The sequence below is a fragment of the Apium graveolens genome, chromosome 3, assembly GCF_009905375.1.
Source record: "Apium graveolens cultivar Ventura chromosome 3, ASM990537v1, whole genome shotgun sequence".
NCBI classification, from domain to species: Eukaryota; Viridiplantae; Streptophyta; class Magnoliopsida; order Apiales; family Apiaceae; genus Apium; species Apium graveolens.
In genome coordinates, this window is record NC_133649.1 from 159,355,013 (window position 1) to 159,380,530 (window position 25,518).

At 35.0% G+C, this 25,518-nt stretch overlaps 2 protein-coding genes across 4 annotated transcripts; both read right to left on the reverse strand.

Moving 5' to 3' along the window:
• Positions 1 to 280: 280 nt before the first annotated feature.
• LOC141712897 (magnesium dechelatase SGRL, chloroplastic-like) lies at positions 281 to 3,833 on the reverse strand. Of its 3 annotated transcripts, XM_074516016.1 has the most exons (5): positions 3,443 to 3,819; positions 2,278 to 2,454; positions 1,922 to 2,080; positions 781 to 927; positions 281 to 631 (listed from the first exon to the last, which is right to left on the reverse strand). In XM_074516016.1, the coding sequence occupies exons 1-5, from the start codon at positions 3,593 to 3,595 to the stop codon at positions 512 to 514; spliced, it is 756 nt and encodes a 251-aa protein (XP_074372117.1). In that variant the 5' UTR covers positions 3,596 to 3,819; the 3' UTR covers positions 281 to 511. The 3 variants fall into 3 exon arrangements, with proteins under 3 accessions (XP_074372117.1, XP_074372119.1, XP_074372118.1); XM_074516018.1 differs by lacking the exons at positions 281 to 631; positions 781 to 927 and adding an exon at positions 934 to 1,275 and having other exon boundaries at positions 3,443 to 3,831; XM_074516017.1 differs by lacking the exons at positions 281 to 631; positions 781 to 927 and adding an exon at positions 1,510 to 1,759 and having other exon boundaries at positions 3,443 to 3,833.
• An 831-nt stretch (positions 3,834 to 4,664) lies between these two features.
• Positions 4,665 to 8,868, reverse strand: LOC141710909 (chaperone protein dnaJ 10). Its single transcript, XM_074513398.1, has 10 exons — positions 8,583 to 8,868; positions 8,021 to 8,080; positions 7,815 to 7,897; positions 7,417 to 7,570; positions 6,579 to 6,708; positions 5,860 to 6,018; positions 5,578 to 5,756; positions 5,309 to 5,389; positions 5,084 to 5,206; positions 4,665 to 4,979 (listed from the first exon to the last, which is right to left on the reverse strand). Exons 1-10 carry the CDS (start codon positions 8,667 to 8,669, stop codon positions 4,899 to 4,901), a joined length of 1,137 nt encoding a protein of 378 aa, XP_074369499.1. The 5' UTR covers positions 8,670 to 8,868; the 3' UTR covers positions 4,665 to 4,898.
• Between the last annotated feature and the right edge of the window lie 16,650 nt (positions 8,869 to 25,518).

The following is a 25,518-nucleotide window of genomic DNA, read 5'->3' on the forward strand; positions in this document are numbered from 1 at the left end:
AATATTATTAATAAAAAATGTGTAAAACTCAATGTATAATATTTTTAAGTTACTTTTGGAATCATGACTTTCATATATTTAGATTTTAGACTCAGTAAATGACCTTAATAATTAACCCCTTTATGAAATCGTACAGTTCAATAACTACACTCCAGACCGAAAGAAGCCTGCGGGGCTGATTGAATTTGTATGTTGAAAATCAGCAACTATTGCATTTATTATTCTACAACCTGTATAATTTTTTTTTTTTATTTGTTAAATCATGATAAGAAGCTACACATTATTGAATAACCGTGAATTAAAATGATTCCAGTGTGTTGATTTTACAAGAATTGTAAGTGAAGTATATCATATGATGAACGACTAAAGGTACAAAAGATTAAATGACCCTGGAAACTAAATTTGCGGCTATACATCACAGGAAGTTGATCCTCCAAAAAATTTGACTGCAACTCTATAAAAGCTGATTGAAGCTTGATATACTGATGTTAATTGCATGTCAATATGTAAGTTATAGTAGGAAAGCTACCAGAGCTTGAAACAGAGATTTTGGGCTTCTGCAGTTCTCATGATGATGAGAAACTTCTTCCGTGGCTAATAAGCCTTGCTTTTTATTATCTTCTGGTCTTTCCTGAAACGTTTGGCACAATAAGAACGCTTAGAAAGTAGTTTTACTAGATGTTGTAACACGTGAATATTTCTATGTAAAAACAGTTACAGAAAATGCTGCTGATCTTGACGCAAACTGTGGTAGCATGTAAAAATCACAAATTTATTTACCTGTGCAGCATCTTTAAGTGGCCCCCAGCTCTCAATGCGATTATATTTCTTAGAACTAGAATGGAAATAAACTCGAACTGATGCGTTCATCAACTCTTGATGCTCGCTGAAGAATGCTGAATCTCCATGCAGCACAGCCTTGAGAACCTGGTATCAGTAACAGAGAGTTGCATATAGTTTCTAATATAAAAAATCTACACAAACAAGATAACATTAACATATTATAAATCAAAACTTCTATTATATGCTTAGAATTTGATATGATCACTGTCTGGCCCTTTTTCTTGTCAAGATTCTGAAGTTACAGTAAAGACTTTGTACCAGCACAATGTCGGGTCATCAAGTGGGAAGGAACATACACAATCAATTTAAAATGAAGAGAGTGAAATTTCTACACCGTGATTGATATTCAGTGCTTGGTGAGGTGCCAGCTAGGAAGCACCGACACTGATACGGCGACACCGGACACGGGGATTCGTCAATTATCAAAGTGTTCTGGATATGGGACACGACAAAAAAAAAGTAAAAAAAAATATAAAAAATATAAGATTTGTATATGTCAAATATTGAACAACTTCATTCATAATAATAATAGTGTTTCCTTCATAATAGTGATAAACTACTATAAGATCTATTCTACATTTTCATTCAAATGATCATCTTGTGTAAAAAGAATAACTTCCATTTCCGGTTCATCAAGGGACATAAAATTAGGGTTAATATAAGATGGTTTGGGCTTTTAAAAACTGATTTTGGGTTTTTTAAAGATGGTTTTGGGCTTTTTTTATATGGGCTGGGTCGGTGGGCCGTGTCGGTCGCGTGTCGGTCGTGTGTCGAACCCGTGTCGGTCGCCTTTTTCTGTAGACACGCCACATGGCGTGTCGGACACGTACTCAACCGTGTCGGTGCCGTGTCGCCATGTCCGACACGCATACGGCATCCTTTTTGGAGTGTCCGTGCTTCCTAGGGTGCCAGATTCCTGCAGAAAGCTTTTGCTTGATTCACTGGTGGCTTCATATTTGGACACTCTTATACATATTTGTGTTAATGAGATTACTGAAATAGTCCATAATCTTTAGTTTTTAATATTAACATGCATAAAAGGTTCATGTTTTTCATTAACATCATACATTGGACTTACCAAAGGTAACTCCTTGGAGAATATGTGGTATCTTAACTCTGCAACCAAGACTAGCAAGGGATTTGGTCCACTCACATAGCAGTGGACATCAAGACACACATCTCCATTCACTTCTGTCCACTGAGCCACGACATCATCCTTATTATACCATCCTTTCAACTGCCATTCAAACATTCGTGCTTTTATCATTATTATTAAATAAAACAAAGCATCTTCTGTTTTTATACTGGACTCGAATGAACATCATGATAAGTTGTTAGCTTCCTACACAGACCAAGCAGAACATAATTAAATTTGTAAAGCACAAGTTTAACTAAAAGAAACAGTATGCGTAAAGCTAATAAGTTATATGTTACCTGATCAAGATGGATGAGTCTAGAAATGGTTAAGGTTAGGTCAGCAGTAAAGTCACAATGTGAGAGCGTGTAGGTTCTTGGCACAATTCTGGTGTATCGATTTTTCTCTTCACCTTTAAATTCAACTTTCAGTTTTGATGCTTCAAATCGTGCTGGAGGACCCAAAAGTCTAACAGCCTATGAATAGCCACACATCAAACATACTTAACAAATTTATAATGAAAACTTAGAGCATGTATGTTTTATAATTTTATGCTATAGTGGGTAACTGAAAGTGTGGAACTTGAGTTGGTTCATGCAACTGAGCAACTTGCTTACTTAACAGAAAAGTACCTTTGCCATCGAAAAAACTCATTTAATGCAATGTGCAATCTTGTGTTAATATATAAACGCAGACTTGGCATATACAACGAATTTTGTCACACATTGGGATTTTATGTTCTGAAAAAATGTGCAACAAGTGTTCTGTGTTCGTATTCACATTTACAATATTACCCATCGTGACTTCTTCCATGGAAAAACGGATTTCTTTTAGGGCATAGGTGATGAAGGCATTTAAGCAATCTTATGTTGCAAACTCATTATAAAATCTACTACCTTTCTCTAAATTAGACTAAAATTTCCATAGTAAGATTTAGTATTCCTAACTATCTGGTTTGATGTTAACTGAAAGATTGGTATTCTTATACACATATCATATACTCCTTGAAGGCAAACACAGGATTGTCATATTTAACATACCATCACATTGTGTATCCGAAGATAATGGAGTTCAAATTACATATAGATTTCAAAAATCACTTTCATTTTGAATGAGACGGGGTGAGGGAAGCACCACTTGCTCTTTAACAAGCCACTCTTTCACTCACCCAAACAAAAAAATAAAAATAAAGTAGGTGGTAAGATGTATGCGGACCTTACCCTAATTATGGAAAGCCTATCCCTTTCCATAGACAGAACTCAGAAGCAGTTTAATTAGTTTAATGTCTCTAAATTTTCTAATTTATCAGCTAAACTATGGTCATATCTTTAAGATAGAAATAATATTGGTCCTATCGTCCTATATAAACTGATGATACACATTTCAAAGACTCATGATGCAAATGAAAGTAATCCAGATTACAAGAAAAAGAAGAAGAAAAAGAAAGGAAAGAGGAACAAGAACCTGGAAAACAAGGGGATTGTAAGAGGATCCTCTGTCAGAAAACATAACAATAGCTGCTTGGGGAACTGAAGAACAAGAAGACTTGAAGTTAATTTTATAACTATCTGGAGACAAACCAAAAGGAAGACAATGAGTAGCCATACAAAACTGCATAATAGCAGCACACTCATCCTCTCTTCACCCCCTTCACATTCTTATTTTCTTTGTTACACTCTTAACACAATTTTGGAGAGAAAATGAGGGTTGGGTGGATGCAGTGAGAAAATACTTCAAGGGGATCCAAAAAAAATTGCAAGTAATTTTATTTTATTTTTGATTTTTTTTTTAAAGATGTGCATGCGGAGATATAGCAAAGCAAGGAGGCAGGGAAATCTTGAAATGCATGAGCTACCACTCATTCTTCTGGAGCTTACCCCCACTAGATTATACAGACTACACAGGTTGGATTTTCTTTTTCCAATTTTCCAACTGTAACATGTTCAACTTTTTTTCCACTTATAAATATTAATTTATTCTTAAGCTCAATTTCGGATATTTAAACGTTGAACTCTGAACATAAAATGATTCCCAAAATGTAATACGTAATTTAAAATGTGCTCAAAGTAAAAATGAGTTTATGTGTAACAATGTACTTGTTTCAAAAATACAGTGTTTTATGTACACAATAATAATTTTTGCGCTTAACTTAAAAATGAGATTATAAGTAATTTCAATCTGCTTGTTGTGTATCTAGAAAAATAAACATTTCAAACTGCACAAACACATTGTAAACTATTAGGCTACGTCGCACAGCTAGATATGAACTTGACACAAATTGTAAATATTCTTATATTTTCATTTTTCAGATTTGTGATTTTTTGGTATGTAATAATGCGGAAGAGCTCTGACAGCTTCCCAGATTGCTAAGCCTTACCAATATAAAACTCCTTTCACCATCATTATGTATCTCTCTATTTATGAATGCACTGAGCTTTTCGAATTTACATAAAATGCTTCTATTATAGTCGTCGGACCATGAAATTTATAGAGCTTGCAGCTTACCAAAGTATGTCAGTTTCAAAGTTTAGGGTATTAAGGCGATGATTGCATTCGGTTAGACGGAGTTTCTCAAAATATTTTATGGTAATTACACATTAACTCCTGCAACAAATTTTTAACCATCAACCTCATATACCACCGGCATCTTAGTATCACTAGGCTACAACCAATGATTGTAGACTTTCATCATATATGAAAGTTGGGCACAAGGAAAAATTTGCAACGTATTCATTGTAGGAAAAGAGATGTGTTCATATAATGATTAATCTGCATTCTGATTTTCGAGGGGAAAAAAATGGGTATACATTCTTCACAAAATACACAAAGATACATTTCATTTGTCAAAAGCCTGTCACCTTTCTGGTTCTACGAAACATGCATGAAAATCATTTATGCAGGTGTTATGCGTTTAGTTCTATCATTTGCTTCTGTACACAATCTCTTCATCATCCACATCAAAAGCTGGATTGCACAGACACCTGAACAGTCTCCCAATGCCCTGGAGGGACCAAAAATCCAAGTTCATTCCTTAGTCTTTACATGTGCATGTTGGTGTGTAAATTAAGAAGACACAACTTCTGCATCAAGATCCAAAAATTATACCTGTGTAACTAGTGGAGTTCGATAATTAAGTGGTCTTGGTGAATCCTCGTCATCACTACTGTCTGAACTGCTATCAGCTACTTTCTTCTTTGACGTCCCACTAGTTTGAGCATACTTTTCTCTCTATAAATTAAACCTGAATTCAGTTACAGAGTACATAGAAAAATGTCTACATGATATCGGGAGGCATCCTATTACTTATTAAGAAATGTACTTATCTATTACCTGGAAAATTTTCCCCAATAATTTAAGGGCAGAAGCACGCAATTTCAGTTCTTCCTTCTTAACACCAATTTCTACTATAACCTGAAAATCACCACTTAGGGATTATGAACATCTTGCTGCTGTTGATTCATATTGCAATTTAATATATGAAGTCACATATCACGTAAATATCTTAATTTTTACATTATCTACTATTAGCAAGATTTTATATGTTCATTTAGATAATTTATCTTCATAAATCAAAATGAAATCCGGGATAAAGTCCTAACCATTTGGCATACGTGTAAAAGGGTTACTTCAATATCGACAACATTCAATTTCCACAGGGAGTTCATGAGTGTGTCCTTGTTTAATCGTAGATGTGACTCCAAATCATTTACAGGACCACTGCCGTCCATCTTAAACTGGTGACGAATATCATCCTGAAGTTGCAGCAATTGAAATGCACCTGGAGCGATCCCCTCATCGGATTATTAAATATTTCCTTGAAGTTACAAGTTTAAAGCATTTGAAGTTAACAGATGACTATGTTTGATATGAGACTCTAATACCTCTTGCTGCAGTGATTTGAGATTTCCAGAAGTGCCCTTTATTTCGTACCCACTCAGCCATAAACGGAACGCCTAGATAAATAGCTTTCTTTCCAAGCTCTTGTGCAGCCTGCCTCTCATATATGTAACCAATGGTGTGCAAAATATTCACCCCAAAAGCTGGAATTTAAACATCAGATTGTTTATCGGAAAGAACAAAGTTTATGAATATGGCTAATCTAATGCAGTTTATTGGACCTCCTAAACAAGTTGTAGAAAGCTACATATAGTTTTTGTACTTTTTAAACATGGGATATTATGTCACATTGTTAAGTATTTTTGAAGACTTTGATCGATTTGAGTACATTGAATTTGGTGAATAGAATATATTTTCAAAAAAACGACATATATCATTTAGGTGGCGTTTACTTGGATAGAATGGAATTATAGGGTAAAATGTTTAAAAACATTCGTTCCTTCATTCCTTTCCTTGTAATTTAAACTTAAAAATCTTACCCCGCCAATTTTGGAAGGAATGCTCCGTTCTCCTTCTTCCAAATATTCCCTATTCTTCATCGTAGAAAGTTTTACTTCCTCATTTTTGTTCACTATTTCCCAAAACATTCTTTATTTATATATATTTTTTACAAAATTTTCATTCCATTCCTTCTTCATTACATTATCTCCAAGTGGACACAACCTTAGTTTACAAGTGTTGGAAATGAAACTAGTTGATTTACCTGTATGCGATAATCGTTCTGCTTCAGTTTCTGCAAAGTGCAGAAAGCCTTCCCTGTCACCTCGAACATATTGTTGAAGAATGTTTTTCAGTTTTCCAGCAAGTTTTTCTTCTCTGTCTTTCTGGACAGCCTTCAATAGATAGTTGGTTTAACAATTTGTGACATTAATACACTTTTCAAATATTGATTAAATATACTGGCATAACTCATATATTACATCTCCTGAATTAAGCTAATATACTAATTATAATGATAAAAAATATGCATCAGTAATCAAATATTGAAATTTTTTATGCAGTTGACATTCCAAAAAGAGAAAAGAATAGGAGAGTGAACCACTCTAAATGGTGATATACTTTGCAGACTTGAAGTGCCCTTGCTATCTTAACTGACTATCTCTACCATCTTATAATCTTCAAATAATTGTAACTTGGTTATGTGATAGGGACCTTTAAGAGATGGGAGTTTCCTCATGCTCTTTATAAAAGTTTCAATCTTGATGCACAACCAGAACAGGGCGAGACCAGAATCCTGATGGACTTAGACACAATCAGAAGGAAGCTGTGTCCTCGTTAAAACATTCAGAGGCAGTTTCTACTTAATATATAGACTATAAATGACAGGTTACGAATTCTCACCAATTTTAATAATAGTTTCAGTACTACCTATCAACTTCTTTTTGTAAACCAGAGTATCTTAGCTGTAAATGTAGCCATCTGATTAGGGGAGTATGAACAATAGTAATTGGAAAATGTATGCGAACTTGAGTTGAATCCCTTACTCTGAAGAAGTAATTGGTCAGATCATTGCTACATTTTATCAGTAAGAAAATACTTACCTTTAACTTTTCATTCAATCTTTCTTGGTTGTCACTTTCACTAGCTAACTCAGACGAAGCCATTGAGGCTACAGCTAAATGTCCAATATAGTCTTCAAAAAGCTCACTTCCAAATAGAAGAGCAAAGACAGCAGTTGGATCAAGCATGGTTTCCCTGAGAATTCAATCATTAAAATGACAAAATAAATGCATGAAAGTACTTTTTTTTCCCTGAAGTCATCATGTAAAAGTACAAGCAGAACTTGTTCACTAGATCGAATGTTTTCATATTAAGGCTTGATATATGTGACGCTTACTTTGAGATTACATTCTCTAGTTGTTAGCCAGCTGATTTCCTAATCAAGTCCTTATTGTACCTCACAGTTACCAAACATAAATATATGAATGAGAATGCTTACCTAGATATGCAATATTTTCCATTGTGATCATATGCATCTCTCTGCACTGGATCACTCAAAACCTGGTAAGCTTCACCTAGTACCTGTAGACATCTGATTTGTGTCTTAAAATGTGAATCAAATCACATCACTCAACTTATAAGAGACTTAAAGTTGTTCATCTACATTATCAATACACTATCTGCCCAAGGAAGGAACAGACTTGCCTGAAATCTTTCCGCTGCCTTGGGGTCATTTGGATTTTTATCAGGATGAACCTGTCTTGCCTGTACCAGTAGAAGTAATAATAGAAAAAAGGAATTGTTAGAAAAATGTAAATGCGGAAATTTTTTTGACTCTTTGACAGTTTCACATATAGTTGAACTTTAGCAATATCTATTATTCAAATGGCTACTAAAAATTTCCATTAACAACATATACTGTTCCTATCATCATATATAACGCGAAAGAAGGGTCTCATCAACTTGTATAGGATTAATACATGAAAATGATTGTGTTACAAATGTTAATCCATTAACACCCGCACCTTAAGATTTTGGGACAGTAGTAACTAGCAAGTTACTACTTACCAACACTCAGTTATGAATTCACTACACAACTGAATATAACTAACCAACTCCGTGAATTACACGACAGAAATCAGGAAAACATGAATCTCTCAATAATTTATTTTATTACGAAAAATGCACAGATTTCATAATCAATGCTTAACAAAGATCAAGCAACATGCAAGATAAAAGCACGAATCAAGAAAAGCGAATTCAAGACCTTGAGATAATAAGCTTTCCTAATCTCCTCCTCTGAAGCAGCAGGAATAACACCAAGAATATCATAGTATTCTGTTTCTTTCACCATTGTACCTCGAAAATTAAAAACCGTTCCTTCAGAATGTCTGATCAACACAAAGTGCAGTATACAGCGAGAGAGAGAGAGAGAGAGAGAGAGAGAGAGAGAGAGAGAGAGAGAGAGAGAGAGAGATGGAATTTTTTTAATAAAAACACAAAAGGTAAAGAGAGGGGAGTGATTAAAACCCACGAGATGAACTTAGCTTTCCAGGTTCTGAAGAAGATATTAAATATAGTTTATATACTTTTTATTAAACTTTTCCGCGGGAGGAAACAGTTTTTTAACTGTCACGTTTGAGACCACTGCCTTTTTGTGCTGTCTGTGGGCCTATTCCTTAAAAATGGCTGGCCCTGTTTCCCGGTAGTGGGGTTACATTGAGAATAGCCCATTAAGCTAATGGACGGACCATTACCATAGCATACATGTTCGTTTGATATAATCGCTTTCACAATTTTCAAGATACTAATATTCAGATTTTTTTTAAATATTATTTTTTTAACTAATATGTCCTATAAATTTACAATTGAGTATTTGTTCAAAAAAATTACCGAGGTGAACCAGATTCGGGCCTATTACGACATTGGATAAAATCTTAGTTACTTTAGTTATCCATTCGTACTCTTAATTAATGTTCTTCAATAAACGTGTTTAGTATTACATTAGCAAAAACCTCTCGTGCCTTTTTAATATTTTTCTTTCATTTTTTTTCCAAACTTCAAAATTCATGAGTTTTGACACAAAGTTTTTAACAAGTATTGGATGCTGATAACTTATATCTTTCCTGAACATCATTCTTCGAAACAATATTCATTATGATGCTACACGTCGCTCGTCGCCAGCTAAAACCTTAGTTCATCAATTTATATCTTTCATGAACATCATTCTTCGAAACTCTTTCATGTAGAAGTTAGTCACATAAAAGAGTGAGTTTATAAAGCTCTGAAGGAATATATTGTATTAATTCAACTGAGGTTTTTCCGAGAAAATTAGATTTCCTCAATCATCAAATAAATATGTTTTTAAGAGATATATTAGAGTTTAATCACAGTCATCAAGAGTTCATCAAAATAATTCTCACAAGATTAAAACGGAGTATTCAAGCACGATAGTTTTATCAATTCATCAAGTTGCGATCCCGGCTAGCTAAACATTATAATCATCAGTTCATCAAGTATCAGTGCAAGAATACTCGTTTTTCTTCCCTGAATCATCAATCGAATCAAGTCAATCATCATTTAAAGTTCAAAGCATCAATAGTGAATTAGTGTGTGTGTGTGTATATATATATATATATAAGTTTTAAGGATACCACATTTTTATCGGAGACCACCTATGTTCTACAATCAAAATATTATGAAATATATTATTTTATGAAATATGTTCTACGAATATCACTAATTCATTAAAATTGTTGAAGATGAGTTAAGTTTAATAAGTATAATGTGTATGTTTTGCAATTTGAACAAGTATTCTGCAAACTAAACATGTTTCTTAGAATACAATATTTTGTAATATTCTACATACAGTACATGCATGATGTTCAAGATTTTGAATAAAATAATGATCTTTGTAGAACATAATTAGCAAAATAATATATTTTGCAATATTTTTATGCAAGATTTTAGTTGCAGAACATAAGTGGTCTCCAACAACAATGTGATCTTCATAGAACTTGACTAATATATATATATATATAAGTGTTCAAGTGAGACCTTCACATAAAAATGAGAGCTGAGACTCGATCCATGCCTCACATTTTATATCTTAGTTAAATCATAACCACATAAATAATATAACTTTCTCTCTTCCTTATCTCTCTCCTCTGCCAACTACCCCCATTTTTATCTATGTTATCTCCAATCCGAGCAACAAATCTTCTTCCTCCCTCGTTGTTACCATATCTTCATCGGTGAACATCACAATTATCAGTAAAAAAAGATCATCACCTACTAGCATCATCATTGCTCTGATCTGTAATCATTACACTGTTATAGCATCCCTATTCTTATTATTTATCCATCTTAAATCGTGATCTTTGGTTGATAGACAATAAAGAGACACATCAGATAGAGATTTGTTAATCCCTAACGATGCAACAAGAGTTACAGAAGGGGGGTTGAATGAAATTCTTGAACCTTTTTCAGAAATATAAAAATGTTCTAACTTAAGATATATATGACAGTGTTTTGATTTGCAAAGTGTAGAATAACAAGTTAAATAAAAACCAAAACACAAAGTTATAAAAACACAAGTCTTTAAAACTTTCAGGTGGATTAGAAAGTATCCACCAGAGATATATAAATATATCGAGAGAACTCTGTGAAGCTTGAGTAGCTCACAGCTGCTTACAAATGTGAACAACTAAACTTATAGAGAAATGCTAAGAATACAGCTTACAAATGTTTCTCTGAGAATTAACTTGCTTAGTCTTATTGTTGTTCTAATTGCTACTCTTGGTTTATATATCACCAAGATTACACAGTAATAAGACAAGATAATAAAACAAAACCTATCAAGTCTAATACTATGCTGCTTCATTACTCTATTCCAGCATCTTTGAATATCTTCATAATAGCATGGAAATGGTAATGCTTCTTTGTTCTCAAAAACAAAGTTGAATAGGCTTCCACATTCCTTTTGCATACACTCGACGCATGTGACTGTGTTGTCACTGTCAACAAATGTTTGAATTGATTATCCGTCGGGTACATGATCATCCTTCGGGTACATGATCATCCGTCGGGTTGCCTTGTTGATCATCCTTCGAGTAACATTGTTGATCATCCGTCGAGTAGCTTTTTGGCACTTGACTTCATTTCATTTATGCAGAATTACAAGACATCATCTATGTATAATTAATCAACCTATTCTGCATATCTAATTAAAATCAACATGACTTATATGCTACTACATAATCTAAATAAAGGTGTTTGCAGAAATGTGCTACATGACTTATTGTTACATAAGCTACTCACTCGATGGATAATAAATCATCATCCTTCGGGACTATATTGAGTCATCCGTCGGGACTATATTCCTTATCCGTCGAGTGCTACATTTTTCACTAAGTTAAATCTACCAAGATGTTTTGTTAATGAAATCATCAAGTTCACAACATATTCACAACAATCTCCCCCAATTTATGTCTACTAGAATTGTAGCCATAAATTAAGAGAAACTTGATGATAACAAGACATCCTAAAAATACAAATTTAAATGGAAGTAGATAAAACTATAAAGTGCTTCAGTTAACAAAATGTACAAAGATTTGCTCACAGTCATTTTCAAGGTGCTCCTCTAGCCTGAGCAGATTAATCTATTTCCTTGAAGATCTGGATCTCTTTCCAAGCTTTCCGTTGTTTTCTTCTATCTGATTTTGGAGCTGTCTGTGGAATTCCAGTTCATCAGATTCTGAGAGATTTAGCATTTCTTGCATTTCCAAAAGAGTCTCATTGCTAGAGATGCTCAAGTGGTCTTCTAATCTGAAGAATCTTCTAGCTCTTTAGTCATCCATGAATTTCATCATCCAGTAGGGCGTTAGATGCACTCTACTTCCTGTGTAAGGAATAGTTAGAGTCTTTGGGAGTGCATCTTTAGCTCAAATACTCCTCAGTTCTTTAATCTTCTTTAAAACAAGTCTTCTAGCTGTCACATTGAATCCAAAGTTCTTCTTAAAGGATGAATAAACCTTTATCAGCACATATTAGCTTTCTTGAAGGATCCTGTGAAGTGGCCATTGTATCTCTTTTCCTCCCTTGTACTTGAATACTAACCTTTCAGGCAGATTCCTGTAAGCATCAATCCCTCTAACTTCTTCCAGTTCATCTAGATAGAGGTTTAAGTCTGAGAATTCCTTGATGTCACAGATGTACATGATGTCTCCATTGTTGACTTTGGTATGAGCTTTGATTAGAGATTTGGATCTGAGAGTTGATGGCTTCACTTTCTTGACTGCTCTTGTCTTTGTCTTCTTTGGTTTCATGAATTGAGGTAGATTGAGTTCACATATTGGTAGACTATCCCAGTCTATTGGCTCATCCTTTGGAATGATAGGTTCACTATGAAAGTTTTTGGATGGATCTATCTTGAAATCTCCATGTGCCACAGAGGGCATGGATGTTTGATTTGTTATAGAAATAGACTCTTTGGGAAAGTACCCTTCCATCTCCTCATCACTGAAGTCTAGCTTTCTCTTGATTCTTTGCTTGTACCTGGGCTTCTTTGTCTGTGGAGGTTCATTTTGCATTACTTGATCTTGAGATTCAACTGTTTCAGATGGTTGTGCAGAAACTTGTTGTGTAGGTTTCACAGCTTGTAGCTTAGCCAAGATAGCAGCTTGCTCCTTCTTTTGTTTGACCTTTTTAGCATCTAGAGCAGCTTGCTTCTTTTCTTGCTTCAATCTTGCCTTTTCTTCTCTCTTTGCTTCAGCAAATTGAGGGTGTCCAGCCACCACACAAATTTCTTACCATTCCTGAAAACTTTAGCAATTCTTCTTTTCAATGCTGAATTAGTTGGATCCTTGTAGAATGCTATGGACCTGGCCAACAGCTTCTTTTCATCAAGCTTTTGTGTCTCATACACCGTGTCCAAGGGGTTCTTTAGTGAAGATTTTGGATAGTTCACCCTTGGCTTTAAAATTAGCTTAGCCTTTGGAGATTTGATGAATGATGGTTGTAAAGATTGTGTTGTATGCACCAAGTTCAGCAATCTTTCAGCCTCCTCATTGCCCTGTACAGCTAGAGTTTGGTAAGCTGTCACAGGGTGAGTAAATGTCTCAGCATCTAGGGAAATGGAATTTATAACAGCTTGATATTCTTGCTGAAATAGCCTTTTCCTTTCTGCATCATTGACACTCATTGACTCACTTGCAATGGTTTCCACCCTTATCACTCCTGTACCTGCATTTCTCTCTTGATCTCTCTTTTGTTGCATCAAAGTCTCACCTTGGCTCCCCACCCTCACACCCTCACCTTCACCATCTAAGGTGAGACTCCTCACACTCACTTTTGCCAATCCTGAAGAACTGGATTGCATTTGGTCACTCTTTTCCTCTCCTTTTTCCTGGGAGCAACCCAGACTCTCACTCATTTTACTCCCTTCCCTCAATCCTAGGAGTGATTGCACTACCACTAAGTCTTCTACATTAGTGATAATTGATGAAATTTGAAGCTGTGCAGAGACACTCGACAGATAAGGGATATCCGTCGGGTTAGTGGTTTGACTATCTGACGGATAACTGCTTTTAAGCTTATCCGCCGGGATACAATCACTACTCGACGGATGAATATATCCATCGAGTGAGTAGAAATGAATGTGTTTGGAGTGGAAACTATTATGGACTCTGTGCAGATTGATGAGAATTTTGGCACAGATGTCTCAACAGTTTCAGAAAGAAATGGCAAGTGAGCCAACAAATCATCTAAAAGATGATGCTCACTTGCTTGGATTTTTGGCTTCTCCAAGAGAGTTAAAGATGGAGAATTTGGAAGTTATGTGTTTATCATGTCAACATCCAAGGAGTGTGTGGGAGAGTTTGGTGTTTCAGGGGCTTCAATTGTTAGAGATTTTGGCTGTGACTCCACATTTGTTGGAGCCACATCAAACTAACTTTGAGAAGGTGCAATGACTGTGTCTTTAGCACCTGTTTGTACAGTGTGTGAACCCTGTGTATCCCCAAAGGTCTTTGGTTTCTTCTTTCTAGTATAGGTTTGGGGTGAGCTTGTGTCCCTTACCCTTTTGGCCTGTGCTCTTGGTTGAGAGCTTTGTTCAATAGTCACATCCTTTTGGAAGGATGCAACTATTAATGAGCTTATATCCTTATTAAGTACTGCAGTTTGTTGGGAAACTGCAGTGTGGCTAGGCTGGGAAACACTCACCTCTCCAACCTTATCCTTACGGTTTCTTTGATATTCACCCCGTCCCTCACCTTTCTTACCCACCTTCACACTCCCCTCTTTTGGTTTGGTGGATTTTACAACTGGCATCTTTTGAGAGACACCAGAGGGGGCTTTCTTTGTCTTGGTTTTTGAAATTTTGGGTTTGGTAGCTTGGGTAGACAACTGTTGGGTCAATGACACAGTTGCCATAGCTACACTAGAATGCAAAGAAGTGTGTAAGACTGGAAGAATAGAGACAAATGAACTTACCTCACTTACCTGAGGTACCTCCATAACAGGAAAATAGAAGAGTGGCACCTCTTTGTGATGGTTTGCCCTGTTCAAATCTGCAATGATTCTCCTTTCTTGAACCCAACAATCTAATTTGTTGGTTGGGTTCTCAAGCACAATATCCTCAACGAGGTGGTTAGCAAGCATCATTAAAAATCTAGCATAGTAAACATTTTTACCCCTCTTATTTAACTCCCCTAACTTAAACCCCAACTCAAATATGACAAGATCACTAAAGTTGAAGAATTTATCAGTAACTAGCATGTAATGCATGTTAAGCATAGAGATATTGACAGAATCAAAATTACTGATTTTACCAGAGAATACCTTAGTAAATACATCACATAGATAACTCCATTCCTTCCTAAGACACAACCTCCAAATTTCACTTAACTTAGAAGTAGAGAGTGCATATCCCATGGAGTTAAGCATATTAACAATGTCAGTGTTTGTGTGTGGTAAAGTTATAGTATTATCAGGAATCTTGAAACATGCTTTAACAATGTCACTATTAACACATAATTCCTTACCTTTAATAGTGAAAGTGATAATCTTATCAGTTGAGTTGTATGTTGCAGTCGTCCACATCTCTTCAACAACTTCACATTATATGGTGGGTGATTCCAGCATGGCATAGTTGAGTTTGCAGTTCTTCACAAAATCCATCATCTTGTGGTATTCACCAGACTGTTGAATCCCCTTGTTCATAAGTGCAGTGAAGTTGTTTTTCTCATAGATAAATCCAGTTTGAGACATTATCTTGACTACTTGTGCCATTGTTAGAGAGTAAAAACTTGCAGAGAGAGAGTAAGTGCTTTTGATAAAGAGAGAAGTTAGAGCAGATGATTTGAGAATGATATAAGAAAAGCAATGAAAATGAATTATGCTTTTATACTATCTCAAAAATAACTGCCAGAAGTAATAAAGTAAAATAAAGTGACCAATAAAAATTGCCCAAAATAGCCGTTTAAAAAATAAACTGTAAAAATTCCATCAATTATCCGTCGTGTTATGCTTACAAACTATAATTATACTCGATGGATAATGTTCAGAGAATCAACGGCTAAAAATAAGACAATTCGACGGATGAGGATAAATCAGTTATCCGTCGAGTCATAAAATATTCCAGAAAAATAATTGATTTAATTAACAAAATGTATACCAATGGATGATCAAACTCGATGGATAATGATCATCTGTCGAGATGTAAATTTTGATTTAGCCAAAATTTCATCCAAGACTGAAAAACCAATTAAATTTCTGGCTGCAATACAACTTTCAAATTATTACAGAGTTCAAGAGAAATTTAACATACCTAACTCACTTACCAACCTTGAAAATGTGGATTCATCCGGTGGCTTGGTAAAAATATCTGCAAGTTGCTTTTCACTTGGAACAAAATGTAGTTCCACAGTACCATTAACTACATGTTCCCTTATGAAGTGGTACTTGATGTCTATATGCTTTATTTTTGAATGCTATACTGGATTTTCAGTTATGGCAATAGCACTTGTGTTATCACAGAAAATTGAAATTCTTTCCACTTGCAGACCATAGTCTAGCAATTGGTTTCTCATCCACAAAATCTGTGCACAGCAACTGCCAGCAGCAATATACTCAGCTTCAGCTGTAGAAGTAGAAACTGAATTTTGCTTTTTACTGAACCAGGACACAAGCTTGTTTCCTAGAAATTGACAGGTTCTTGTTGTACTTTTTCTATCAATTCTACAACCTACATAATCTGCATCTGAATAACCAGTTAGAGCAAAACCAGAATCTCTAGGGTACCAAATGCCAAGTTTTGGTGTTCCTTTGAGATATCTGAAAATTCTCTTAATAGCTACAAAGTGAGATTCTCCAGGATCAGCCTGAAATCTAGCACAAAGACATGTAGCAAACATTATATTTGGCCTACTAGCTGTTAAGTGCAGAAGTGAGCCAACCATGCCTCTATAACTTGAGATATCCACAAACTTTTCAGTAGTGTTTAATTCAAGCTTAGTTGCAGTGGCCATGGGAGTTTTTACAGATGTGAAATCCATTAGATCAAACTTCTTTAAAAGATCATAAACGTATTTGGTTTGACTAATGAATATTCCATCACTAACTTGCTTAACTTGCAAACCAAGAAAGTAAGTTAGTTCTCCCATCATGCTCATTTCATACTTACTTTGCATCAATTTGGAAAACTTTTTGCAAAGTTTTTCATCTGTAGAGCCAAAAATAATGTCATCTACATAAATTTGAACAAGTATACTAGAGCCATTAACATTTCTAAAGAATAAAATTTTGTCTACAGTACCTCTAGTGAAGTGATTCTCTAAAAAAACTTTGACAAAGTGTCATACCAGGCTCCAGGTGCTTGCTTCTATCCATAAAGTTATTTCAAAAGATAGTAGACATATTCTGGAAAATTTTGATCTTCAAAACCAGGAGGTTGACTGACATAGACTTCCTCCTCCAAATTTCTATTAAGAAAGACACTTTTGACATCCATTTGATAGACCTTGAAATTGGCATGGGCTGCATAGGCTAAGAAAATTCTGATGGCTTCAAGTCTTGCAACAAGAGCAAATGTTTCATCAAAATCTATTCCTTCTTGTTGATAATAGCCCTTAGCAACCAATCTAGCTTTGTTCCTGACTACTATGCCATTTTCATCCATCTTGTCTGAATACCCATTTGGTGTCTATTGGATTCTTTCCTTTAGGCTTGGGTACCAGCTTCCACACCTTATTCCTTTCAAATTGGTTTAGCTCCTCATGCATAGCTAAAATCCAATCAGGATCCAATAAAGCTTCTTCTACCTTCTTTGGTTCTTCCTTAGAGAGGAAGCTGCTATATAGACATTCTTCCTGAGTTGCTCTCCTTGTTTGAACTCTAGAAAATACATCACCAATGATGAGCTCAAAGGGGTGATCCTTTGTCCATTTCCTTTGTTGAGGTAGATTAGCTCTAGATGAAGAGGCCTCATTGTTGTCTTGATGTGTGATTGAGTTTTGATTGTTAGAAACTCCCTCCGAGTTTATGGATCTTTGATTTGTGAAAGGGGAACTTTCTGTAAGTGATCTATTCTGACTTTCAGCTTCTTTTGATGACCCGACGAATGGTGAATTTTGAGTACCGACGAATGAAGCTGGTTGTCTCCCGACGGATAAAAAAGATTGTCTCCCAACGGATGAAGCATTTTGCAACTCGACAGATGTTGAATTTTGTGCTTCATTGGTAGTGGATTCTTCTGCATTATCCTTTGATACTATTTCTTGATCACTTTCATCATCACTGTTATCACTAACCATCTCCACATTGTCAAATTTGAGGCTCTCATGGTAATCTCCATCTTGCAGTCCTTCAATCTTTTTATCATCAAACACAACATATATTGATTCCACAACAATGTTGGTTCTCAGATTATAGACTCTATATGCTTTACCAACAGCATATCCAACAAAAATTCCTTCATCCGCTTTAGCATCAAACTTCCCATTCTGATCAGTTTGATTTCTCAAGATATAACATTTGCAGCCAAAGACATGAAGAAAATTTAGAGTTGGCTTCTTGTTCTTGAACAATTGATAGGGAGTCATGCATTTTGCTTGATTAACCAGAGAAATATTCTGAGTGTAACATGCAGTATTTACAGCTTCAGCCCAGAAATATGTTGGTAACTTAGACTCTTCAAGCATTGTCCTTGCTACTTCAATAAGTGATCTGTTCTTTCTTTCTACTACTCCATTTTGTTGTGGAGTTCTTGCTGCTGAAAATTCATGCAAAATCCCATTTTCTTCACAAAATACTCTCATGACAGAATTCTTGAATTCAGTTCCATTGTCACTCCTGATTTTTCTAACTTTGAAATCAGGATGATTGTTGACTTGCCTTATGTGATTGATGATGATTTTACTAGCCTCATCTTTAGACTTAAGAAAATATATCCAAGAGAACTTTGAGAAATCATCTACAATTACTAGGCAAAATCTTTTCCTTGAGATGGACAACACATTGACTGGTCCAAACAAATCCATGTGTAGCAGTTGCAAAGGTTCTTCAATTGTTGAATCAAGCTTCTTTCTGAATGATACTTTAACTTGCTTTCCCTTTTGGCAAGCATCACACAGTCCATCCTTAGAAAGCTCCACTTGAGGAATACCTCTAACCAGTTCTTTCTTTACAAGTTCATTCATGGTCTTGAAGTTTAGATGGGATAGCTTCTTGTGCCATATCCAACTTTCATCTTGACTTACTTTACTGAGAAGAAAAGTAACAGATTCTGCATTTGATGAGTTGAAGTCATCTATGTACACATTCCCTTTTCTCACACCAGTGAGAACCACTTTGTTGCTTCTCTTGTTTGTCACAACACAGGCTTCTGAGGTGAAGGTTACTGAATTGCCTTTATCACACAGCTGGCTGATACTCAACAAATTATGCTTGAGACCATCCACTAAAGCAACCTCCTCAATGATGACATTGTCTTTAGAAATCAAACCATATCCCACAGTATAACCCTTGCTGTCATCTCCAAAAGTAATACTTGGGCCAGCTCTCTCTTTGAACTCTGCGAGTAGGGTAGAATCACCAGTCATGTGTCTTGAACAACCACTATCCAAGTACCTTCTTTCTGTTTCCTTGTACACATTAAAATCAAATAAAGTTAATTTTGGTACCCAAGTTTCCTTGGGTCCTGCCTTGTTAGCTTTCTTTTTCTGTTTCTTAGGCTTTATCTCATTTGACTTGGGAATATCAGATTCATCCTTAGTCATTTGAGTTGAACCTTTGAAACCATTCATTACAACAGAATTATCATGCACATTTTGATTAACAGGAAATGACATGTTATTAGTAAACATGTTATTCTAGTAGGGCATGCTAAATGGCATTTGAGGCATATTAAATGTAGCATAATAAGGAGTAGGTGCGAATGACATATTAACAAATTGTGCATTCATATTCTGTGCAGACATAGCATTCATAGCATAGAAGGCATGACATTCATGTTGGAAAAAGGAGGTGGCACAGATATGGAAGTATGCATGGCATTTTTGCAATTAACATACAGATGATTTACACTACCACACTTAACACATATTTTTCTTGGAGCATACTTATCAGGTGTGTAGTTGTTATGCTTGTTAATCCCTACTTTACCATTTCTATTGTTTTTCCTTTTAGCCTCTGTTTTAACCTCAATATTTTCTAGTCTGTCATTCAATTATTTGATAGACAAATGAACAACATTTACTATCTTTTCCTTCTTCACTCGACTAGATTCTCCTGAAATAAAGTTTTAGGAAACTGATCTATACTTTTCATTTAACTTGGCAAGTTAGGCTTTACTCACAGGTTTGCTCACAGCCGACGGATGAGGATTTATGTCACTCGAAGGATAATCCTTTTTGTTATCCGACGGATGACTCTCATCATCCGTCGAGTCCACATTTGTTAGCAATCCCTCAACCAAGTTGGATTCCAGCTTCTCCTTATTCTTCTTCCAGGCTGCATCACAAAAGGACTCAATACCTTGAACTTTGGTGATTTGAGCATGAACATCTCTAGATGTTTTCCATGCCTTAATCACCTCATGTTCTCGTTCAAGCTGCTTCTTCAAGATCTCTTCTTTCTTCAAGGACTCAGTTAATTCATCCTTAGCAATTTTACACTCAATTCTCAATTTTTCAAATTCAATGAACTGAGATTCTAACACATTATTCCTCTCACTTAAAAACAAATTATTTTCTTTGATTTTAGCATTTTCCTTAGTAAGAGACAAAAGTGTAACACACAAGCGATATAATTCTGTAGACATGTCATTTATTGCATCATTACACTCAGCTTTAGATAAATATGCTAGGTTAGTGGTGATTACCTGATTACTTGAAGAACTTGTCTCTGTTTCATCAGACTTGGCCATTAGGGCTAGATTGACATAGCTGACATCCTCATCCTCATCGAGACAATCTGATGCCCAGTCATTTTCTTGTGTAATGAAAGCCCTTTCCTTTTGTTTTAGCAACTCAAAATATTTCTGTTTATAATCCACAGGCTCAAACTTCTTTTTACTTGAATCTGACTTTCTACACTCACTGGCAAAGTGCCCTGCCAAACCACATTTGAAACATTTAAATTTTGATTTATCCACCATGTTTCTGTTTGGATTAGCTGCTCCAAAGTTCTTCTTGAACTTGAGCTTGGCAAATCTTCTGGAAAGAAATGCTAGATGTTCATCAATATCTTCCATGTCATCTTGGCTCAAAGAATCTTCATTTTCTGCTACAAGCCCCTTGCCCTTGTTTTCACAGACCTTTGAAGTAGACTCAACAGCTTCTATCTTCACTTCTTTCTCTTTCTCTAACTCAGTAACCAGTGCAATGGACCCTCCTTTCTTTCTCCCTTTCTTCATTCTTTCATCTTGCTCTATTTCAAGCTCATAAGTCTTTAGAATGCCATACAATCTCTCTAGTGTAAACTCCTTGTATTCTTGTGAGTTTCTCAAGGAGACTGCCATTGGTTTCCATTCTTTTGGTAGGGATCTCAGAAATTTGAGATTAGAGTCTTTGGTTTGGTAGACTCTTCCATGTAGCTTTAGAGCATTTAGTAGCTTTTGAAATCTACTAAAGATATCAGTGAGAGATTCACCTTCTTCAAAGTGGAAATGCTCATGTTGCTGAATTAGTAGCTGCATCTTATTTTCTCTAACTTGTTCAGTGCCATCACAAATGATCTGTATTGTATCCCAAACTTCCTTGGCAGTTTTGCAATTGATGATGTTGTCAAACATGTCACCATAAACTCCATTAAACAGAATATTCATGGCCTTCTTATCCTTCCTAACTTGTTCAATATCAGGATCTGACCATTCATGCCTTAGCTTGGGAACTAATGGCTCATTTCCAGTTACAGCTCTCATTGGTACATGAGGGCCTCTCTCTATGCAATCTACATAGGCCTCATCTTGAGAAAGTAAATGAAGATGCATCTTTACCTTCCAGTGATTGTAATTGTCTTTGTCCAGAAAAGGAATCTTGACTCTAACATCCTTCTTATTCATCTTGCTGTTTGTTGTGATCTTTAAGCTCTTTGTTTTTTAAGAGCTAGCTCTGATACCAATTGTTAATCCTTAACAATGCAACAAGAATTACAGAAGGGGGGTTGAATGGAATTCTTGAACCTTTTTCAGAAATATAAAAATGTTTTAACTTAAGATATATATGACAGTATTTTGATTTGTAAAGTGCGGAATAACAAGTTAAATAAAAACCAAAACACAAAGTAATAAAAACACAAGTCTTTAAAACTTTCTGGTGGATTAGAAAGTATCCACCAAAGATATATAAATATATCGAGAGAACTTTGTGAAGCTTGAGTAGCTCATAGCTGCTTACAAATGAGAACAACTAAACTTACAGAGAAATGCTAAGAATATAGCTTACAAATGTTTCTCTGAGAATTAACTTGCTTAGTCTTCTTGTTGTTCTAATTGCTACTCTTGGTTTATATATCACCAAGATTATACAGTAATAAGTCAAGATAATTAAACAAAACCTATCAAGTCTAATACTATGCTGCTTCATTACTCTATTCCAGCATCTTTGAATATCTTCATAATAGAATGGAAATGGTAATGCTTCTTTGTTCTCAAAAACCCAGTTGAATAGGCTTCCACATTCCTTTTGCATATACTCGACGCATGTGACTGTGTTGTCACTGTCAACAGATGTTTGAATTGATTATCCGTCGGGTACATGATCATCCGTCGGGTTGCCTTGTTGATCATCCGCCGAGTAGCATTGTTGATCATCCGTCGAGTAGCTTTTTGGCACTTGACTTCATTTCATTTATGCAGAATTACAAGACATCATCTATGTACAATTAATCAACCTATTCTGCATATCTAATTAAAGTCAACATGACTTATATGCTACTATAGAATCTAAACAAAGGTGTTTGCAGAAATGTGCTACATGACTTATTGTTACATAAGCTACTCACTCGATGGATAATAAATCATCATCCGTCGGGACTATATTGAATCATCCGTCGGGACTATATTCCTTATCCGTCAAGTGCTACATTTTTCACTAAGTTAAATCTACTAAGATATTTTGTTAATGAAATCATCAAGTTCACAATATATTCACAACAAGATTTCATATTTATAACTCTTTATAATTTGATATCTTTGATTATGTGATTGTTATGGAGATGATGGTGGATATAGTGAAAGAAGGGTGGAAGATATACGATGACGAGTATTATGATGGAAGAGACGTTAGTGGTTGGAACCGTAGAGTTAGTTTTTTTTGTCAGATTCGTTGAAAAAATATTTTGATAATTTGTGTAGAAATTAAGTGATTTGTTATCAAAAATTTATTTTGATGATTTGTGTAAAAATTTGGTATTTTCTGTTAAATTATAGTGATTCGGAAATAAATAGGGTGATTCGTGGTAAAGATAGGGGACGTGGAAGTTTTATGGGATGATATATGTGATGAATAACTAATGATGGTTTTTAGTGGTGGTGATGATAGTTAATGAAAGTGATTGTGGTATAATTGTGATGGTAAAAATTGTGATAAAGGTTATGGGACTTGTAGAGAGATGATGGTGTTAATATATGAAATTATATATATTTAGGCTTGTGTTTAACGATGTTGATATTTAGTGATTTGGTGATTAAGACTTAGTTCTGTTAGTCCCAAAATATCGTAAAAGGGGGGTTGAATACGATACCTACAATCTTTTTCGATTCCTTTTAAGTTCTTCGTTAAATATACGGAAGAAAAATAGACATAAAACAATTCGAGGAATATTATTTTTTATTAATATAAACCTTGAGGTTGTTACACTCTAATCAATCAAATGATTAGCTACAATAAATTCAACAACATAACAGTATGTCACAAGCTTAATAAATTTGGCCTTCAATGGAACTTCGTAAAATACAGTTAGGATCTGAAGAAGATAACTGAATGAATTAAAATCACTCTGATTCTTCTGTGTGTAGTATTCTCAACCAAGTACAAAATGTATTGCTTTTTTGTTCAATGAATTCACCAAGTCACAAGTGGCGACTAGAGTGAACTTCTTTGCCTTAGTAATTATATTCACTTGCACACACGGGGAAATAATTCTTTTGTCTTGACTTTTAATTCACTTGTGCATAGAGAGATTCTAGAACTCCACTTACGCACACCGGGGGGGGGGGAATTCATTTCCTTGGAAATTTATTCCAGTTGCGCCTACAAGGAATGGTTCAAGAACTTGCGCCAATAGAGAAGGAAATTCGTTACTTAGAAATTTACTCCTACTTGCGCCAAGAGAATAAACAACCACTTTTCTTAGCATTTCTTCACACCTATGCCAACAGGGTGAGTGATTTCTGACTTAGAAATTTTTACATTATCTTGCTCCTAGAGTGCAACTTTCAGGACTTAAATAATTTTATGAACCTTTTCAAGTACAACTCAATTCTTCCATCATTTGATTAAATTAATATTATATCAACTTCAATTCTTCTGTATGATTAAATTAATTCATTTCTGATGTGCTGATGTTTGGCGCACTGGAGTGGTTCACAAACAACTAGCACTGATTTAGTTTAACTCAATCTCTTTACAATTTTGAGCTGATATAACTTGTTGGTCATTCATTTCTTCAATCACTAAAACCTTTGATCTTCAATACTTTCAAAATAATAAATTTCATTGTCACTAAAAGTCCTTTGATATTTTATTCTTCACGGAGGCTTGAACATAACAACGAACTTCTTTCCATGACCTGGTTACGGACTTAGAGCATTAATTCCATGTTTTGATTCTTTGTATTTATCAAGTCTTCATCTTCAGGGTTCCTTTGCTTCACCATTAATATTATTTATCTGTTTCTATTTTATGTTGAGTTATATTTCCTCGGTTACATATTCCGTTACATTATGCTTTACAATCTCCCCATATTTTTTTGTTAGAGTTCGACAAGCAAATTCCTAAATGATAACTCAACTGACAATAAGAAAAAGTATGTATTAAAAATAGAGAATAATATTAAATGTATTTTGGATCACATATACAATTCCATATTTCTTAAATTATAAGTTACAAAGATAAGAAGTATTCCTCTAGCCTGAACAAATAAACTAAGTCTTCTTTGTCTTTGTCTTCTTTAGCTTCTTGCCTTGACTATCTTCTCCTTCCTGAGTAGATTCAGTCTGAACAGACTTTCTTTTGGTAGCTTTCTTCTTGGCATCTGATTCCTCTTTCTTCTTTTCTTTTCGTAGATTCAGAAGTTCATTCAATCTAGCTTGAACAGAATCACGAGCTTCAATTTCAAGTGCATTCTTGGGTGGTGGATTTTAAGCTCTTTGAGCATCAGTTGAAGATACCTGACATTGGAAACTCTGTAGAAAAAACTGAACAACAATATTGATTTTCTTGCCATTACAAAGACTGTTATCCTTTCTTATACTCTTTTCGTATTGTTGAGAGACTCTTCTTCCAACACTTCCTTAAGTATTTTCATAATTGAAATCAAGGAAATCTTGTCTTCTTTGCATGTTGAAATTTTGACATCCAACAAGGCTTGCTTGCCTGAATTTGATTCACTCGCTCTAAAATATTTGATTTTAATTTTCTTTTTATTGATCTCAAAGACTAGATCCCCTTCATCATCCTTGCTGGTAATAGGTTGACTATCTT

Excerpts from the sequence above, each read along its gene's own strand:
- LOC141710909 (XM_074513398.1), bottom strand. The coding sequence starts at position 8,669 with ATGGTGAAAGAAACAGAATACTATGATATTCTTGGTGTTATTCCTGCT. Across the intron at positions 8,081-8,582 it reads GGAAAGCTTATTATCTCAAG|GCAAGACAGGTTCATCCTGA; the intron begins GTCTTGAATTCG and ends CTACTGGTACAG. Across the intron at positions 7,898-8,020 it reads AGGCAGCGGAAAGATTTCAG|GTACTAGGTGAAGCTTACCA; the intron begins GCAAGTCTGTTC and ends AGATGTCTACAG.
- LOC141712897 (XM_074516016.1), bottom strand. The coding sequence starts at position 3,595 with ATGCAGTTTTGTATGGCTACTCATTGTCTTCCTTTTGGTTTGTCTCCA. Across the intron at positions 2,081-2,277 it reads GACTCATCCATCTTGATCAG|TTGAAAGGATGGTATAATAA; the intron begins GTAACATATAAC and ends TTTGAATGGCAG. Across the intron at positions 928-1,921 it reads TCTCCAAGGAGTTACCTTTG|GTTCTCAAGGCTGTGCTGCA; the intron begins GTAAGTCCAATG and ends TACTGATACCAG.